At 35.9% G+C, this 19,851-nt stretch overlaps 1 protein-coding gene across 1 annotated transcript in view; it reads left to right on the plus strand.

Annotated features, from left to right (window-relative positions):
• PASD1 (PAS domain containing repressor 1) overlaps positions 1-19,851 on the plus strand; it is a 249,469-nt gene that overhangs the window by 150,986 nt on the left and 78,632 nt on the right. Inside the window, exons 2-5 of the mRNA XM_053699161.1 lie at positions 4,364-4,420; positions 6,156-6,310; positions 6,566-6,657; positions 16,789-16,878. Coding sequence (XP_053555136.1) covers positions 4,389-4,420; positions 6,156-6,310; positions 6,566-6,657; positions 16,789-16,878 — 369 coding nt within the window. The 5' untranslated portion in view covers positions 4,364-4,388. The remainder of the gene's footprint in view (positions 1-4,363; positions 4,421-6,155; positions 6,311-6,565; positions 6,658-16,788; positions 16,879-19,851) is intronic.

Genomic DNA, 19,851 nt, shown 5'->3' on the forward strand with positions numbered 1-19,851 from the left:
ATTTTGGTATATTTCATACCACCATTTCACCGCCAAATGCGATCAAATACAAAAAATCGTTCACTTTTTCACAAATTTTTTCACAAACTTTCGGTTTCTCACTGAAATTATTTACAAACAACTTGTGCAATTATGGCATAAATGGTTGTAAATTCTTCTCTGGGATCCCCTTTGTTCAGAAATAGCAGACATATATGGCTTTGGCGTTGCTTTTTGGTAATTAGAAGGCCGCTAAATGCCACTGCGCACCACAAGTGTATTATGCCCAGCAGTTAAGGGGTTAATTAGGGAGCTTTTAGGGAGCTTGTAGGGTTAATTTTAGCTTTAGTGTAGTGTAGTAGACAACCCCAAGTATTGATCTAGGCATATTTTGGTATATTTCATGCCACCATTTCACCGCCAAATGCGATCAAATTCACAATTTTAGGTTTCTCACTGAAATCATTTACAAACAGCTTGTGCAATTATGGCACAAATGGTTGTAAATGCTTGTCTGGGATCCCCTTTGTTCAGAAATAGCAGACATATATGACTTTGGCGTTGCTTTCTGGTAATTAGAAGGCCGCTAAATCCTGCTGCGCCTCACACGTGTATTATGGCTAGCAGTGAAGGGGTTAATTAGGGAGTTTGTAGGGAGCTTGCAGGGTTAATTTTAGCTTTAGTGTAGAGATCAGCCTCCCATCTGACACATCCCACCCCCTGATCCCTCCCAAACAGCTCCCTTCCCTCCCTCACCCCACAATTGTCCCCGCCATCTTAAGTACTGGCAGAAAGTCTGCCAGTACTAAAATAAAAGTTTTTTTTTTAAAAATAATATTTTTTTTAGCATATTTACATATGCTACTGTGTAGGATCCCCCCCTTAGCCCCCAACCTCCCTGATCCCCCCCAAAACCGCTCTCTAACCCTCCCCTCTGCCTTATTGGGGGCCATCTTGGGTACTGGCAGCTGTCTGCCAGTACCCAGTTTGCAATAAAAAGTACTTTTTTGTTTTTTCTGTAGTGTAGCTTCCCCACCCCCACACAGACAAACCCCCACCACCTTGCTGATCGTTTTTTTTTATATATATTTGACATTTTTTTTAACATTTTTTCTTTTCAAAATTTTCTGTAGTGTAGCGGTTCCCACCCGCTCCCTCCCCATGCACGCGCCCGCCCCCACCCTCCTGTGTGCGCGCCCCCAGCCACCCCCGCCCACGATCCCGCCCCCCTTCACATAACCAGGGCCATCGATGGCCGCCACCCGCCTCCCGGTCCGGCTCCCACCCACCAACGCAGTAAGCCACCGATCTCCGGTGCAGAGAGGGCCACAGAGTGGCTCTCTCTGCACCGGATGGCTTAAAAAGGTTATTGCAGGATGCCTCCATATCGAGGCATCACTGCAATAACCGGAAAGCATCTGGAAGCGAGCAGGATCGCTTCCAGCTGCTTTCCACACTGAGGACGTGCAGGGTACGTTCTCAGGCGTTAACTGCCTTTTTTCTGAGGACGTACCCTGCATGTCCTCAGTCGTTAAGGGGTTAAAGGGACATTAAACCTACATTTTTTCTTTCATGATTCAGATAGAGTATACCATTTTAAACAACTTTCTAATTTACTTTATTTATCTAATTTGCTTCATTCTCTTGATATTCTTTCCTGAAAAGCATATCTAGATAGGCTCAGTAGCTTCTGATTGGTGGCTGCACATAGATGCCTCATGTGATTGACATTGTGCATTGCTATTTCTTTAACAAAGGATATCTAAAGATTGCAGCAAATTAGATAATAGAAGTAAATTGGAATTTTGTTTAAAACTGTATTTTCTATCTGAATCATTAAAGAAAAAATGTGGGTTTAATGGCCCTTTAAGCTTATAGTGCAGTCATAGCACATTTTGCATTAAACCTATAATTCCATCCTTGCACTATATTTGATAAATGACTAAGAAACTTAGACATATGAGAAATTCTTAAAATCGGGACAAAATAATGGGGCCGAATTATCATTGTCTGGCAGACATGATACACTGTCTGCATTTAACACTGCACTGCCAGTGACCGCTGCTTCATAACTGCTGTTTCCGGCTAGCCTGAAGGCTCACGCAGAAACGGGCATCAGGGGCCGTTCAGACCTTGATAAATCGGCCCCAATGAATCTATGTAAATTATTACAAAGAAAACTGCAAAATATGCCGTTTTCATTTTTGTCTCATTTTTCAGTATTACATTCCTATTTATTGTTATATTATGTACCCATATAGGGTATCACTAAAAAGGTATTTTTATTTGTTAAAAATTGTGTATATAATATGAATGGGTACATTAACAAGAGAGTGGATAATTATGGCGAAAGTGATACAGAACAAGAATACCAAAATAGCCTGTAATTGATGCATGGAAACTGGGGAAAAAAACTTTGTCCTTAAGGGGTTAAAGCACATTTAACATCTTGACATTTTATTATAAAACATTTAATTATGTGTAATAAAATAACTTTGTAATATAAAATCACTATTTTTGCCCCCTTTTCATGTAAACAAATGGTTTTCCAATTCTGCCACATAGAAATACACACTGCCAACTTCACAAACCTAACCCTGCTTCAAATCTGTCCTTAATTGTCCTCAGTAGAGGAGATTGCTTAAGTAATTGTGAAATAGTGTAAACTATCTTCTGCTAACATAATGGCTGTGGTTAGCCAGTGACAAGTCCAGGCTTGTTTCCCCAAATAAGGCAATAGTTTGGCTATTGAGAAATAATTGCAGCAAACAATTTTTTTTTTTTTAAAAAAACGTGTACAAAAGAGAAGTTTTGTAATGATGATGTGTTTTGTGTCCTTCAAAATTGATAAATATGATATAATCTAGCAATAGTTGTGGAACTATGGGTATAATTTATCAAGCTGCATTTGCTGATTTTGATACATTGCAGTGCAGACTCGGAAGCAGTTCCTCTCCACAACCTGAGTGGTGACAGAGATAAGTCACCCAGAGCTTGCTAGTTAAGGGGAATTGACAAGCTATACAATTGCACGAGTATAAGAGGTGGGATTGTACAAGAGAGCTCTTGTGCAAGATAATTTTGCTGAGCAATGCTAGGTTGCAAGTAATGATTGCAGGTGGACATATTCTCTGAGAACTTTTACGTCTGCAACTTAATACATTTTCCTTTACATGTCCAAATTTAAAAATGTGGACAAAGCCTAAACTACACCAAACTATACCAGACCATCTTATTTATATGGAATTGTTTTTCTTTCTTTCTTGTTTAATATGTACATCTTTACATTTTACCTTGAAATACACCTTACTAATTCTGTTTGGAAATGCACCTTGTAAATATTATTTTTGTCACCACACCCAATCCTGGAAGCTCCAATATATGAAAGTGTATCACGTTTGAGGTTGGCACCTATTTTAATTTGCGTAATGTATTTATGACGTGAGCGTTGTGGAATCTTTAATATTTTTTCCCATCTTTATTTGGCGCCTTTGTGATCATTATGCTGAAAAACAAGGACGACATGCTAATAAATAGCAGTTGAAACAAGCCTAAAGAGAAGGTGAGGGAAATTATAGTAGGGCAGGGCACTAAAGAAGGATGGTGACACTTACCCATAGAAGCACTGTAAGGATTTAAGAGTTTGACTGATATTTGAAACTCAGTTAATTTAAATCTTATAATAAACGTACAAGGCGTAGATATAAATACCTTGGTTTATTTACATAAAAGGCAGTAGAGACATGGAAGAGCTTTCCAGCTGAAGTGGTAGAGAGAAATCCAGTAAAGGACTACAAGAACGCTGGGGATATTCAGAAAATATCCTGAGGACTTTTTTTAAAATTTAAATAAGTGACTAAGCAGATCAGATGTGGATATAATTAGAATCTATTTTGTGCTTGCTCTACATTTAGGAATGGTGTAAGTACTGTAAACTGGAGGGTAGATATATCCTTAGATGTTAAGGTCACAGATATATGTTTATATTGTAGGGGTTATCATATAATAAGCAGAAGAAGCTTTTTTTACTGTGTAGTAATAATAACCATGTTTAATAAGCACCTATAATAATATATATGTCAGGGTTACACACATACTGGTGAGTCACTGTTCTAAAATAACTACCAGTGTGAATTTTTTCATACAAAATGTAGTATGTTATTCATTTTTAACAGCACTACCTTAACATTCGTGTTTGGAGAAGTTATCACATAAAAATCCAGTCAAGTTCTCCATGTTTACTGGTACAAAAAGGAGCAGACACACTGATGCAGATGACCATGTTTGTTTAGACTTGAGATACAAATTAATATGGACTTTATTCCCTGATGAGCTACTAAGTTTCCATGAACTACATTTAAAAGGATTTTGTTTTCTCTCCCAGAATCCTGTGTTGCTTAATCGAGCTGATGGATGAAGATGAGAAAGACAGAGCAAAGAGGTACGTTTTTTTATACAATATTTGTAAAATGTCTCAGAAATGTAAACATCCAAAAACAGCTGTTTCTATTTTTGTCCAAAAGCAATTACATCTAATTTGCAATCATCACACATAGCACTAAAATAAATAATAAAAAAGTAACAAAACAAAAAAATAAATAAACTGCTCAATACCAACCATTTGTAAGAGGGTAAGGTTTAATAAAAATCTCTGAAATGTCAGCTAAAGGCATATAAAATTTTATTTTATATATTTTGTTATTTTTGTTTTATACCTGATTATATATATATATATACATACACACACATATATATATATATATATATATATATATATATATACATATATATATACATATATATATATATTTTTTGGGGCCGATTTATCATTGTGCGGGCGGACATGATCCGCTGTCTTAAGACCACTGCTCCTTAACTTTAGTTTCAGGGGAACCTGAAATTACGGGGGTAGATTGCATCATCCGCTTCTTGATAAATCTACCCCATAGTCTGGCATCAGTACTGGCCATTCCATGATTTGAATATATATATATAAATATATACACACACACATATATATATATATATATATATATATATATATATATATATATATATATATATATATATATATATATATATTCAAATCATGGAATGGCCAGTACAGTTTCCAGACTCAAAAACCATTGATCTAGTTTGGTATGAAATGGACAGAAGGGTGAAAGCAAGGCAACCTTTAAGTGCAACACATTTGTGGGAACTTCTCTAATAGTGTTAAGAATAACTTTTCGAATAATCTTTGACTTTCATTATAAAAAGAATGCCACAAGTGTGTTTGCCGGTTATATCTAAAAATTAGGCCACTATAATGAGTCAAAAATTTAGATTACCTTTTCTTTAACATTTCAATGTCTTTTTTATCTCTATTTTTTTTTGTTTGCTCTATGCCTTGATTCCAAAGTACATTGAGACAATTTTAATAGGAACTGGAAAAAATGTGTTCTAAAATTTTTGACTGGCCTATATATATAGGAATATATATGGTAAATATAATATATATATATTGAATTTGATGTTATTTAATACAAGTTGATGAACAAACCAACAAGGCACTAGGAACATTTTTCTTTCTTTTACTTTTTCATTTTAGCAATGTTAAAAAAAGCCTTCATTGAAGTAAATGTAATTGTTTACTAAACTAAGTGGAATATTAATCCCTTAACAACATGGACGTACCCTGCACATCCTATATCCTTAAAGGCTTTTTAGTCCTGTAATAAAACAGGTCTCTCTAAAAGTGGCGGGAAATGCTATTTCTACATGCCACCTTCCAGAGCTGTGCAATTTAACCCCTTGCAATAAAAACGACAGCTAACGTACGTTAAGGGGTTAAAAGTATACAGTCATCATTCAGATTACATTATACCCATATGTAGATATTTATTTGTATGGCTATTATTTATCTTTGTTTAATTAAACTTGTAGTTAGTTATGTTGTTCACAAGATATTGTATGTGAAATATGCAAATACTGTATATGAAATGTGGTTTTATATAAAGTATGACAAAAATAAGTAATGTAAAAGGAAGAGACAAACATCTAGGCTATGTTGTAAGGAGACATTATGGTTCCAGCTGACAATGTGCAAATAGTAGAGGAGAATGCTGTTACGTTGATGATATATTATGGACTGGATGTAATTTTCGTCTGACATGTTCCCTCTTGCTTTGTGGTAGGGCATCTAGAAACAAATCTGAGAAGAAGAGAAGAGACCAATTTAATGTCCTCATTAAAGAGCTATGCACAATGCTGCAGGGTCATGGGCATCCTCTTAAAATGGACAAGTCCACAATATTGCAGCGGACCATCGATTTCCTACAGAAACAGAAAGGTATCTTGTTTAGTTTTTAATTTTCAGCTGCTGATCATTTCAGGTTATGATTTATTAACTGCTGATTACAAAGGCCTCTGAGTATGCTTAGGCATAATATGGCATATAAATAATATGATTACTGTAATAAAATATTGTTATGATTATTATAATTGCTGTTAATGATAATAATAATGTATATACTAATGCAAAGGAAAATAGTCTTATGTAAAAAAATGTACCAAGATATTTAATTTAAGTATGTTTTCCTCATAGATATTACAGCACAGACAGAGGCCGGTGAAATTAGACAAGACTGGAAACCTTCTTTCCTTAGCAATGAAGAGTTTACTCAGTTGATGTTAGAGGTAAGAAACGATTTAGCAAATCATATATAAGATTTCATACAATGTATTGCTTTGTTTTTCCCCTAAAGTATGGTATGTTAATATCTGTTGTTGACTTGCTTAAAGGAACATGAAGCACAATATTTTTTCTTTCATGATTCAGATAGAGCATACAGTTTTAAACAACTTTCACATTTATTTCTATCACATTTACTTCATTCTCTTTGATTAAGGAAGTTATCTGAACACATTGGGTGAGCAAATGACAAGAGGCATGTATGTGCAGCCACTAATTAGCAGCTAGCTCCCAGTAGTGCATTGCGACTTCTGAGCCTACCTAGTTATGCATTTCAACAAAGGATACCAAGAGAATGAAGTAACTAGATAACAAGTAAATTGGAAAGTTGTTTAAAATTGCATGATCTATTTATATGTGTGTGTGTGTATGTATATATATATTTAAAAATACAAAGAACATTTTCTTCTAAGTAAGAACATTGAACATTAGAATGTAAAATATTTCTATTCAAAACACATACATGATTTTTTTCATTTTTTAAGGTATTTGACTGGAAATGTTTAAAGTGTGTGTGTATATATATATATATATATATATATATATATATATATATATATATATATATATATGTGTGTGTATATGTGTTTATATGTGTGTATATATGTATACACATATAGACCAACCACACTAAAGCCATTTATGCATATTTTACATTCTAATGTTCTTCACATATATATATATATATATATATATATATATACACACGTGTATATATGTGTGTGTATATACCTACAGTATACATATATACCTACAGGATACATATATACAGACATACACATAATTAAACATATATATACATACATACATAATATCCCTTTCCTGTCAAAATGTTGCCATATACCATATATCGCTTTTAACCCTTATAAAAAAATATTAATATTTATATAATTTTTTTTATTAGAAATTGTTTGTAATAGTTTGGTTTGATGTGTTTATTATGTGTTTGGTGAACATTTTTTAACACTTTATGCTAGGTCTTCAAGTACACTAATACTTTGAGTGCAACCATTTACTTTCAACTTGTAATATGCGCTTTAGTTATCACGGTTGCAATACTGCTTATCGCATACTGTACTAACATTAGTGCTTCACCTGTATTATAGCCCTTACATGTGTATAATACTGACTGACAGCTAGAATCTAAAGAAATAATCTGGGACTAATAAAAAAGTTATTTTTGAGTTGCACTATCTCTCTAGGATTTATACATGAATTAGAATGGATAGCTAAACTCCTGGCACCCGGCTAGATAATAAATGATGTTTTGTGCAATGAGAGGCATTAATATCAGCCTTACAGATAAAGGGGAAAGATTGACATTACGGATAACAAAGTTATTAGCTTTTTTATTAAGTTTATGTTATTTTACAGCTCTTGTGCTTTTCTGTAAGCTTTTAAGAAGTTTGTCTGCTAATTAATTTATAAGGCACAGAAAAGCACTCAGTAGCATACAAACTAAGTGATACTACAGTAATTATTATTCAGAGTGGATTTGATTTTATAACATCATGGGGTAAATTTAACAAATGGTGGGCGGACATTTATAATTGCACAAGCATTTCTTGTGAAATGCTTGTGCAATGCCACCCCCTGCACATTCGCGGACAACCGGCTGCTAGCAGGGGGTATCAATCATCCCGATCTGATCTAATTGGAATGATTGCAGATCAGTTAAGGAGCAGCTGTCTTCCGACCGCTGCTTCTCAAGTCCTGATTGAATGCGCAGCATACGCTGCTTAATAAATCCGCCCCCATGAGTCAAGATTCTTTTGCAAGAGCAGATATCACTTAGAATTTGGCTCTGCATTGTTGTTAGCGGTTTTAAAATGTGTTTAAGGAAATACACGTAACCTTGATTACATTTAAAGTATCCTCCTAAATTTACTCTTAAATAAACATAGATATATAGATAATATATATATATATATATATATATATATATATATATATAGATACATAGATAGATAGATAGATAGATAGATAGATAGATAGATAGATAGATAGATAGATAAATAGATAGATAGATAAATGCACTTGCTTTTTTTGTTTCACTATGCTGTATGTGCCAGTGAAGAATTGCAATATTGTAATATCAATTTAGCATTGCCGTCTTAGTTTTATCCTGGATTACATTTTTGACATAATATTAAAAGCATTTTTTTCCCATTTATTAAATTATTGCACAATAGTAAAACATAACCATACTTTAGGATACTAATAACAGGTAAAGTATTACAATTTATACTCTGCATTTTCATTTAAAGAGACATCTTTTTTATTTGATTTAAAAGAGAGCATTTTAATATGAATTATAGTTTTGTTTTTTTTACTAAAAAAAGATCCTCTTTTTATTTGTGTGAATAATGTCACTGTCTACCAAATAAGTAGTGGTTGTTCTGCATATCAGCCAGTGAGCAATCAGTCTTTAGGGTCTAGTTGTCTAGTTGTATATAGACGTGAGTCAACTGTTCCTTTAAAAGGTTGTGGAACAGTAGCAAGTAAATGTGATACCACAGATATTCATCAGTAGCTAAAAATAAGCTTGAAAACGTATAATCAATAATCTTGGACTAATTACATTTGCAGGACTGAAACAAAGCACAACAGATGTCAAGTTGTAAGCTAAAGCTTTAGTAACAAGAACTTTTCCTTTCAGGGTGCCACTACCTAATATATTAATCTATATTATAAACAATGTTTTATTTACAAATGTTGCAGCTGGATTTGGGTATTAGATATAAGGTACATAAAATATAACCTTGCCTTAAAAGAATATAAAACCAAATGATTTATTTTGAGATTTGAATAGAACATGCCATTTTAAACAACTTTCTAATTTAATTATTTTATCATTGTTTCTCTGCTCTCTTGGTATCTTTGGTTGAAAAGCAAGGATATTAGCTTAGGAGCCTGCCCATTTCTGGAGCACTATATGGCAGCAGCTTTACAAGAATTTCTCCTTCATACACTACACCTATTTTCTAATATATTAAAGGGACATGAAACAAAATGTTTCTTTTAGGATTCCGATGAGCAAATAATTTGAAAGAAGCTTCCAATCTACTTTTATTATCAAATTTGCTTTGTTCAAATGTTATTCTTTGTTGTATAGATATCTAGATGTCATGCACATGTGTGGAGCACTTTGTGGCAAGAAAAAGTGCTGCCATCTAGTGCTGTTTATAATGTATATCATTTTTGCAAAACTGCCCACATATAGTGCTGTTGACACATGCATGCTCCTGTGATTAACTTTTTGTTTTTCAACAAAGGATACCAAGAAAAAGAAAAAATAATAATAATAGAAGTAAATGTAAAGTTGTTTAAAACTGTATGCTCTATCTGAATCATGAAATCATTTTCTGGGGGGGTTATTTCCCTTTAATGCGCGGGACATGATAGAATCTTCTATACGTTTCCATACATTTAGCTGGTTTGATGTTCTATATAACTACAGGTCACAAATAAATTGAAATATATGGGTTCAGAATTGATCTTCTTGGGCCAGATTATGAATGATTGGCTGCTAGCAGGGGGTGTCAATCAACCCAATCGTATTCGATCAGGTTGATTTCACGCGATCTCTGTCCGCTTCCTCAGAGCAGGCGGACAGGTTATTGAGCAGCGGTCTTTAGACCGCTGCGTCATAACTGGTGTTTCTGGCGAGTCTGAAGGCTCGCCAGAAACACGACCCTTCAAGCTCCATATGGAGCTTGATAAATGGGCCCCGTATTCTTAAGTGCACTAACCTGACATAAAAATAGGAATATTTCACATTCCAATATTCTTCACATAAAAGAATATGTTCTATTTATTCATAAATACATATTTCTACATATATTTGATGGTATTTTGGTATAATATATATATATACATACACACACACACACACTGTATATATATATATATATATATATATATATATATATATATATATATATATATATATATATATACATATATATATATATATAAATAATTATATATTGGTATAGATATATATAGGAATATACATTTAAAAATACTTAGAACATATCCCCCTATGTGCAGAACATCGGAATGTGAAATATTTACAGTAAATACATAGTTAAAACATTTATTAACCCCTTAAGACCAGCAATTTACCCTGTATATCACTGGTCTTTCTATGGGGATTTTGCAATTAATAACGTGGTCCCGTGTATCTCTATGTTAAAGTCCTTTGCCTGACTTTTTTTTCTAACACCTGAGACCTCATATCTTTGAGCCCCTATAACTTTTTTGTGCAATATTATTTTAGATTTTTGAATATTTTTTATTAGATAGTGCTATTATGTGTGTAACTGTAGTGGTGGTTAGACGGATCGAAGGGTCAACCAATGTTGAGAAATAACACTGGTATCTAATATGATATAGGTGCCAGTGCTTATTGTGCATTTGTCAGAGGGTCTTACAAGAAGGTCGTTACAACAAGCCAAATGGAGTATTATTTAATGACATGAAAACTACACTTTGTGATAAAGTCTCATATTAAAAAACTGCTGCTATTGTTATTTTTGAACACTTTATCCTTGAAGCTCGATTGGGTTCTTAGTTTATGCTAATGGAATTCTGAATACAGCTGTGATGTAAAAATGCTCTTATACAAGCTCTCAAAAACACAAAACACAATTAATTTGCCAGTCATTGATTGGCTGTTCAGTTAAAATCTGCAATATTATAGCTGGTTAACTCTGTTTCTTGTGTCCCCATATTTACATTTATGAGTTTGTGATCTAAAGGGATTATCATTTTAGTTCCATACCAATACTCTAGAGATCAACAGTGTGCTAATATTTGCACTACAAAGAATAAAACAGAAATGTGCGCAGATAAAGTTAGCTTTAAGTGCTTAACCTTTTCTTTTATTAACTTGGGAAGTATTTCCAATTAATAAGCATCAACATAATTGCAAATTCAATCTGACTTTGTAAAGTCAAATATTACTTTTTAGCTTGCTATCCATATATATCAACAATATTCTCTCAATCGCATCATTGCTTTAAATAACCATTTAATAAAGTAGAATTGAATAATCCAAACAAAAAGTACATGATAGAAAGACAATCACACACACACACATACAACATCCCACAAAAGTGAGTACACCCCTCACATTTTTGTAAATATTTTATTATATCTTTTCATGTGACAACACTGAAGAAATGACACTCGCTACAATGTAAAGTAGTGAGTGTACAACCTGTATAACAGTGTAAATTTGATGTCCCCTCAAAATAACTCAACACACAGCCAGTAATGTCTAAACCGTTGGCAACAAAAGTAAGTACACCCCTAAGTGGAAATATCCAAATTGGGCCCAATTAGCCTTTTTACCTCTCTGTTGTCATGTGACTCGTTAGTGTTACAAGGTCTCAGGTGTGAATGGGGAGCAGGTTTGTTAAATTTGGTGTTATCGCTCTCACACTCTCTGATACCGGTCACCTCATGGCAAAGAACTCTATGAGGATCTGAAAAAAAAAAATTGTTGCTCTACATAAAGATGGCCTAGGCTATAAGAAGATTGCCAAGACCCTAAAACCAAGACCATACAGCGGTTTCACAGGACAGGTTCCACTCAGAACAGGCCTCTCCATGGTCGACCAAAAGAAGTTGAGTGCACGTGCTCAGCGTCGTATCCAGAGGTTGTCTTTGGGAAATAGACGTATGAGTGCTGCCAGCATTGCTGCAGAGGTTGAAGGGGTGGGCGGTCAGCCGGTCAGTGCTCAGACCATAAGCCGCACACTGCATCAAATTGGTCTGCATGGCTGTCATCCCAGAAGGAAGCCTCTTCTAAAGATGATGCACAAGAAAGCCTGCAAACAGTCTGCTGAAGACAAGCAGACTAAGGACATGGATTACTGGAACCATGTCCTGTGGTCCAATGAGACCAAGATAAACTTATTTGGTTCAGATGGTGTCAAGCGTGTGTGGCGGCAACCAGGTGAGGAATACAAAGACAAGTGTGTCTTGCCTATAGTCAAGCATGGTAGTGGGAGTGTCATGGTAGGGGCTTGCATGAGTGCTGCCGGCACTGGGGGAGCTACAGTTCATTGAGGGAACCATGAATGCCAACATGTACTCTGACATACTGAAGCAGAGCATGACCCCCTTCCTTCTGAGATGAGTTATTTTGAGGGGACAGAAAATTGACACTGTTATAAGGCTGTAAACTGACTACTTTACATTGTAGCAAAGTGTAATTTCTTCAGTGTTGTCACATGAAAAGATATAATAAAATATTTACAAAATTGGGAGGGGCGTACTCACTTTTGTGGGATACTGTATATATATATATATATATATATATATATATATACACACATACAGTATTTGTTGGTTTTGTAAAAGAAAAGGTTCCGGACTCTAAATAAATAAATATATATATATATATATATATATATATATATATAAAAGTTCTCCACAAAAGCAGGCACTCACTGGTCTTAGTTAAAAAGAGAAAATTTATTTAATCCAGTAAAAAGGTATCCATGACGTTTCGGTACATTCCTGTACCTTTATCGAATGTTACCACATACAAAACTAACAGAAAATTAAACCAAGGTTTATTCGATAAAGGTACAGGAATGTACCGAAACGTCATGGATACCTTTTTACTGGATTAAATAAATTTTCTCTTTTTAACTAAGACCAGTGAGTGCCTGCTTTTGTGGAGAACTTTTGTATTTTGGACCGCAGAGCACCTTGGCAATCTATTTTCGTAAGATTGTGCATTCCCTAATTTGGATTAATTTGGATTATATATATATATATATATATATATATATATACATATAAAATTCTATAATATATATATATATATATATATATAGCTATAGTAGTTGTGGGAATATGCACTCACATTTCTCATGTGCAGTTACCAGGGTGTCAGGATCCAAACAGCTGTATTCACTTAGCAAAGAGTAAATCCGCACTCACTGGATTTTAAAACGCAAACAGCAGTTTATTTATATATATATTGTAAACACTTGCACATGCTAAGTAGGAGCTGGTGCCTCATAAAGTGTGTATACAAAAAGGCTGTGCACAATTTGATAATGGAGGTAAATTGGAAACTCTCTTAAAACTGCATGTTCTATCTGAATCATGAAATTGAATTTTGACCTTAATGTCCCTTTAACACTTCAAGTTGTGAAGTAAGTTTAATATGACATTTCAGCTAATATATATTAACACAACTAGCCTCTCAATAACTTCATGGTAGTGATCATCACAAGCTATTGCAAACAGGGATCAGCTTTTGAATCCCCTTGACTTTATTCAACATAAATCCTCCATTCTTTGTGCCACATCACGCATATATTCCTAGGCACATTTATACATTTGTTTCAATGCTAATACAATTTCATTGTTAACAAAAAAAAGTAAATGAAATATATCAATGTTATTCTTAGCTTCCAGTTGACTTGAAATCACTGTTCTCATTCAATAGAAAGAAAAGGATCAAAGGGTCAAATTGTAAAATATAAAAGCAAATGCCACTAGTATTTGTTTTTTTATGAATTTGTAGCCCCCTGTACATATCTATTCCTCTTATGTAGATGTGTTAGGAATCACTTCCAGCTCATCCATATTCATTACATATATTCCAAAAAATAATAAATCCTGTTTTACACATAAAGTAATAAACTCTTTTTTTCCACTTGGGCAAGTGGAGGCACAATTTGTCAGCATCTGCAGTACTTGTTTTGTTTATGGAGAAGGGAGTGTAGAAAGCTTGGCAGCAATACTTTTGCAATTATGTTGGTAATAGTGTAAGTATTTGAAGAAGCTGCTTTGCAGACCTTCTTCGCCTGTGGGGAAAATTCTGGCTTGGCAGCACCTTAGAATGAAGAGAAGGAAATGAAGAGAAAAAGCAACAGATATGGGGAAATGGCTTTGGATTGCAAACTAGTGTGACCTGGTCAACTTTATGACTTTTGGATGCTGATCAAGGGAATATACATGACATTTATAAAACTCCCATTCCTTTAAAGGGACAGTAAACACCTTGAAATCTTAATATCAAATGTTTACTTATGTTAAGTAAAACAATGTTACAATATACTTTATTTATTTTTAAAAAAAGACTACATTGTCATTAAGTCAATAAAGGGTGGGTTATATCAGTTGACCAAAAAGGTTTGGTGAATTGCTTGCTCTGGTTTTTACCAGCTTTTCAAATTCAAGGTCATTCCAATCCATCAAAAAATTAGTTTCCCCCATGGCAGATACTTTTCCCTGAGAACTCTCATCAATGAAACTTCAGTCCAGGGATGGCTTTATAATTGGATGAGGTGGGACCACAGGATTGGAACACAGAGACATAGAGGCCCATTTATCAAGCTCCGAACGGAGCTTGAGGGCCTGTGTTTCTGACGCCTTTTCAGACTCGCCAGAAACACAAGTTATGGAGCAGCGGTCTAAAGACCGCTGCTCCATAACCCTGTCCGCCTGCTGTGATGAGTCGGACAGGAATCACCACAATTCATCCCGATCGAGTACGATCGGGTTGATTGATACCTCCCTGCTGGCGGCCCATTGGCCTTGAGTCTGCAGGGGGAGGTGTTGCACCAGCAGCTCTTGTGAACTGCTGGTGGAATGCCTAATATAGAGAGTTTATTGCTCTCCACATTCAGCGATGTCTGTCGGACCTGATCCGCAGTGTCGGATCAGGTCCGACAGGCATTTGGTAAATCGGCCTCATAGTGGGGGTTTTTAGGAGAAATTAATCTCATTTGGGATGCTTCAGCTGGGTATCAGCATGTTATTTTGTGAAGTTGCCAATCGTCAGCTGACTATGGTGGGTTTAGATCACAGCAAAATTAATTTTGTGGGCATCATTTTATTCTTTGACCCAACAGCACAATGTTTTGAAACAGTCCTGTTTCAGTCCATCAGAAAACACTTTCTATGCAAGTCTTCATATGATCTTTGGATTTCTCTCAGTATCCTTTTGTGTTGTTTATCTAATCCAGAGACAGATGTTATACATTTATTGCATAAGCAGTATAGATGGTTTAACTAATTCTAATGGTGGGGCTTTTAAGGGATTCAAAAATTGTGAAAAGGAAGCCAAAAACAACTTGAGGGTTCTTCCTGGTCTCAACCAATAATAACCACAAACTTCCTGCATAGCTAATCCAGAGAAGGCAGACAGTGAGACTATGGGGCCTATTTATCAAGCTCCGTATGGAGCTTGATGCCCAGTGTTTCTGGTGAAGCAGTGGTCTAAAGACCGCAGCTCCATAACCTGTCCACCTGCTCTGAGGCAGCGGACAGATCTCGCAAGAAATCAACCCAATCAAATATGATCGGGTTGATTGACACCCCCTGCTAGCAGGGGGCGGCATTGCACCAGCAGTTCACAAGAAAGGCACACAGGCATCTATCGATGTGCGACAGACATGATCCGCAATATCGGATCATGTCCGTCCGCACCTTGTTAAATAGGCCCCAGTGTATTCTCTGGGTACAAAATATGTTTCATATGCTACAGCAAACAGAAAGTTATACAGATGATACTGAGCCCTATTGCTATGCAGCTGCCATTAAGTAAATAGATACATGGATTTAATTGCATGCAAATCACAGTTATTTGAAGCACAGTTGCTGATATTTACCCGCCCTGTGTATATTGAAGAATACAAGGAGAAGGTGGCACTCGAATAAGAAGCAAACCTTTATTCAGAGAGCTCTCTGAATAAATGTTTGCTTCTAATTTAAGTACCACCTTCTCCTTGTTTTCTTCAATATACACTTGGGCTGTTGGAGGGAAGCCTGGAAGGTGGAGCCCCTACTACAGTTTATGACCTAGATACATTGAAATTTGGTGATGTGCTGACCCTGTCTGCCTTTTTGTACTATTTACCCGTCCTGTCACATATAATTGTAAGAATAAATATCTGAAGTCCATGATTTTTCCTTTTAAGTGTGTTTGTCTGTATCTAGATAAAATAACTTACAAACATAATTAGTGTTTACCTTGTGTATTTTTCTGATCAGTGTTTTGTTTTGTTGTGATTTAAGAGCATTGTTCTGTTTCTCTAAACTAGGCCCTTGATGGTTTCCTCATTGCACTTACTGCTGATGGGATGATAATATACGTCTCTGATAGTGTGTCTTCACTTCTCGGACATTTACCGGTAAGTTGTATATGTTCTTAGTAATATTACCTTATGGGGTATAGCAATCAGTATTGCCAAAGTGTACTCCAAATAATTGTAGGCCGTAAGGCTAAATGATCTGTGGGATATGATATAACTCCCTGTTAGTGATCTATTATTTTCTTTTGTGTTTTTATTTGATCAGCACAAAGATAAAAATATTTTTACTTTTTTATCTTTGTGCTTCTCCTGGGTATACTCTGTCATGTTTTCTCTTTGTTTAGGGTCCCAAAAAGTCATCCACTTCATGGTTTATATCACTCCTCTCTAGCACTGCTTTTTTTTTTTACTGCATCACAGCACCAGAGAGAAAGGATATAAACCATGAACTGGATGACTTTTTGGGGACCTAAATAAAGAGAAAACATCTTTTTTAGTTAAATTCGCCTAGATTAAGTTTTTTGTTAGATGCTATGCTGTGCTAACGAGCATTTTTTTCTCACTGCTCACTTACATACAGCACTGGTATTACGAGTTTTCAGAAACCCGTTGTTAAAAGGCAAGAAGTGAGCGTTGAGCAAAATTTAGCTCCAAATCTCACTCCAATACCAGCGCTGCTTAAGTCAGCGGTGAGCTGGTGTAACGTGCTCGTGCACAATTTCCCCATAGGAATCAACGGGGAGAGCCGGCTGAAAAAACGTCTAACACCTGCAAAAAAGCAGCGTAAAACTCAGTAACGTAGCCCCTTTGATTCCTATGGGGAAATAAAAGTTATGTTTACACCTAACACCCTAACATGAGCCACTAGTCTAAACACCCCTAATCTTACACTTATTAACCCCTAATCTGCCTCCCCGACATCGCGGACACCCATATTATACTTATTAACCCCTAATCTGCTGCTCCGGACACCGCCGCCACCTACATTATATTTATGAACCCCTAATCTGCTGCCCCCAACATCGCCGCCACCTACATTATATTAACCCTAATCTGCCGCCTCCGACATCACCGACACCTACATTATACTTATTAACCCCTAATCTGCCGCTCCGGATACTGCCGCAACCTACATTATACTTATGAACCCCTAATCTGCTGCCCCCAACATCGGCGCCACCTACATTATATTTATTAACCCCTAATCTGCTGCCCCCAATGTCGCCGCAACTTACCTACACTTATTAACCCCTAATATGCCGCCCACGTCGCCGCCACTATAATGAACGTATTAACCCCTAAACCGCCGCACTCCCGCCTCACAAACATTAGTTAAATATTATTAACCCCTAATCTGCCGTCCCTAACATCGCCGCCACCTACCTACATTTATTAACCCCTAATCTGCCATCCCCAACGTCGCTGCCACTATATTAAAGTTATTAACCCCTAAACCTAAGTCTAACCCTAAACCTAACACCCACTAACTTAAATATAATTTAAATAAATCTAAATAAATATTCCTATCATTAACTAAATTAATCCTATTTAAAACTAAATACTTACCTGTAAAATAAACCCTAAGCTAGCTACAATATAAATATTTATTTTTATTTTACAGGCAAGTTTGTATTTATTTTAACTAGGTAGAATAGTTATTAAATAGTTATTAACTATTTAATAACTACCTAGCTAAAATAAATACAAATTTACCTGTAAAATAAAACCTAAGCTAAGTTACACTAACACCTAACACTACACTATAATTAAATAAATTAAGTAAATTAAATACAATTACCTAAATTAAATTAAATTAGCTAAAGTACAACCCCCCCCACTAAATTACAGAAAATAAAAACCAAATTACAGAAATTTAAACTAATTACACCTAATCTAATAGCCCTATTAAAATTAAAAAAGCCTCCCCAAAATAAAAAAAAAACCTAGCCTAAACTAAACTAGCAATAGCCCTTAAAAGGGCCTTTTGCGGGGCATTGCCCCAAAGTAATCAGCTCTTTTACCTGTAAAAAAAAATACAAACACCCCCCTCAACAGTAAAACCCACCACTCACACAACCAACCCCCAAATAAAATACTATCTAAAAAAAAACTAAGCTCCCCATTGCCCTGAAAAGGGCATTTGGATGGGCATTGCCCTTAAAAGGGCAGTTAGCTCTTTTGCCGCCCAAACCCTAATCTAAAAAATAAAACCCACCCAATAGACCCTTAAAAAACCTAACACTAACCCCCTGAAGATCGATTTACCGGGAGACGTCTTCATCCAAGCCGGGCGGAAGTGGTCCTCCAGATGGGCAGAAGTCTTCATCCAAGCTGGGCAGAAGTGGTCCTCCAGACGGGCAGAAGTCTTCATCCAGACAGCATCTTCTATCTTCATCCATCCGGCGTGGAGCCGGTTCATCTTCAAGACGACTAAAACAGAATAAAGGTTCCTTTAAGTGACATCATCCAAGATGGCGTCCCTTAGATTCCGATTGGCTGATAGAATTCTATCAGCCAATCGGAATTAAGGTAGAAAAAATCCAATTGGCTGATGCAATCAGTCAATCGGATTGAAGTTCAATCCTATTGGCTGATCCAATCAGCCAATAGGATTGAGCTCACATTCTATTGGCTGATTGGAACAGCCAATAGAATGAGAGCTCAATCCTATTGGCTGATTGGATAGAAGATGCCGTCTGGATGAAGACTTCTGCCCATCTGGAGGACAATTTCTGCCCGGCTCGGATGAAGACTTCTGCATGTCTGGAGGACCACTTCTGCCCGGCTTGGATGAAGACGTCTCCCGGTAAGTCGATCTTCAGGGGGTTAGTGTTAGGTTTTTAAGGGTGTATTGGGTGAGTTTTATTTTTTAGATTAGGGTTTGGGCGGCAAAAGAGCTAACTGCCCTTTTAAAGGCAATGCCCATCCAAATGCCCTTTTCAGGGCAATGGGGAGCTTAGGATTTTTGAGATAGTATTTTATTTGGGGGGTTGTTTGTGTGGGTGGTGGGTTTTACTGTTGGTGGGGGTTGTTTGTATTTTTTACAGGTAAAAGAGCTGATTACTTTGGGGC

This window comes from Bombina bombina, chromosome 1 (assembly GCF_027579735.1).
Source record: "Bombina bombina isolate aBomBom1 chromosome 1, aBomBom1.pri, whole genome shotgun sequence".
Lineage (NCBI taxonomy): Eukaryota > Metazoa > Chordata > Amphibia > Anura > Bombinatoridae > Bombina > Bombina bombina.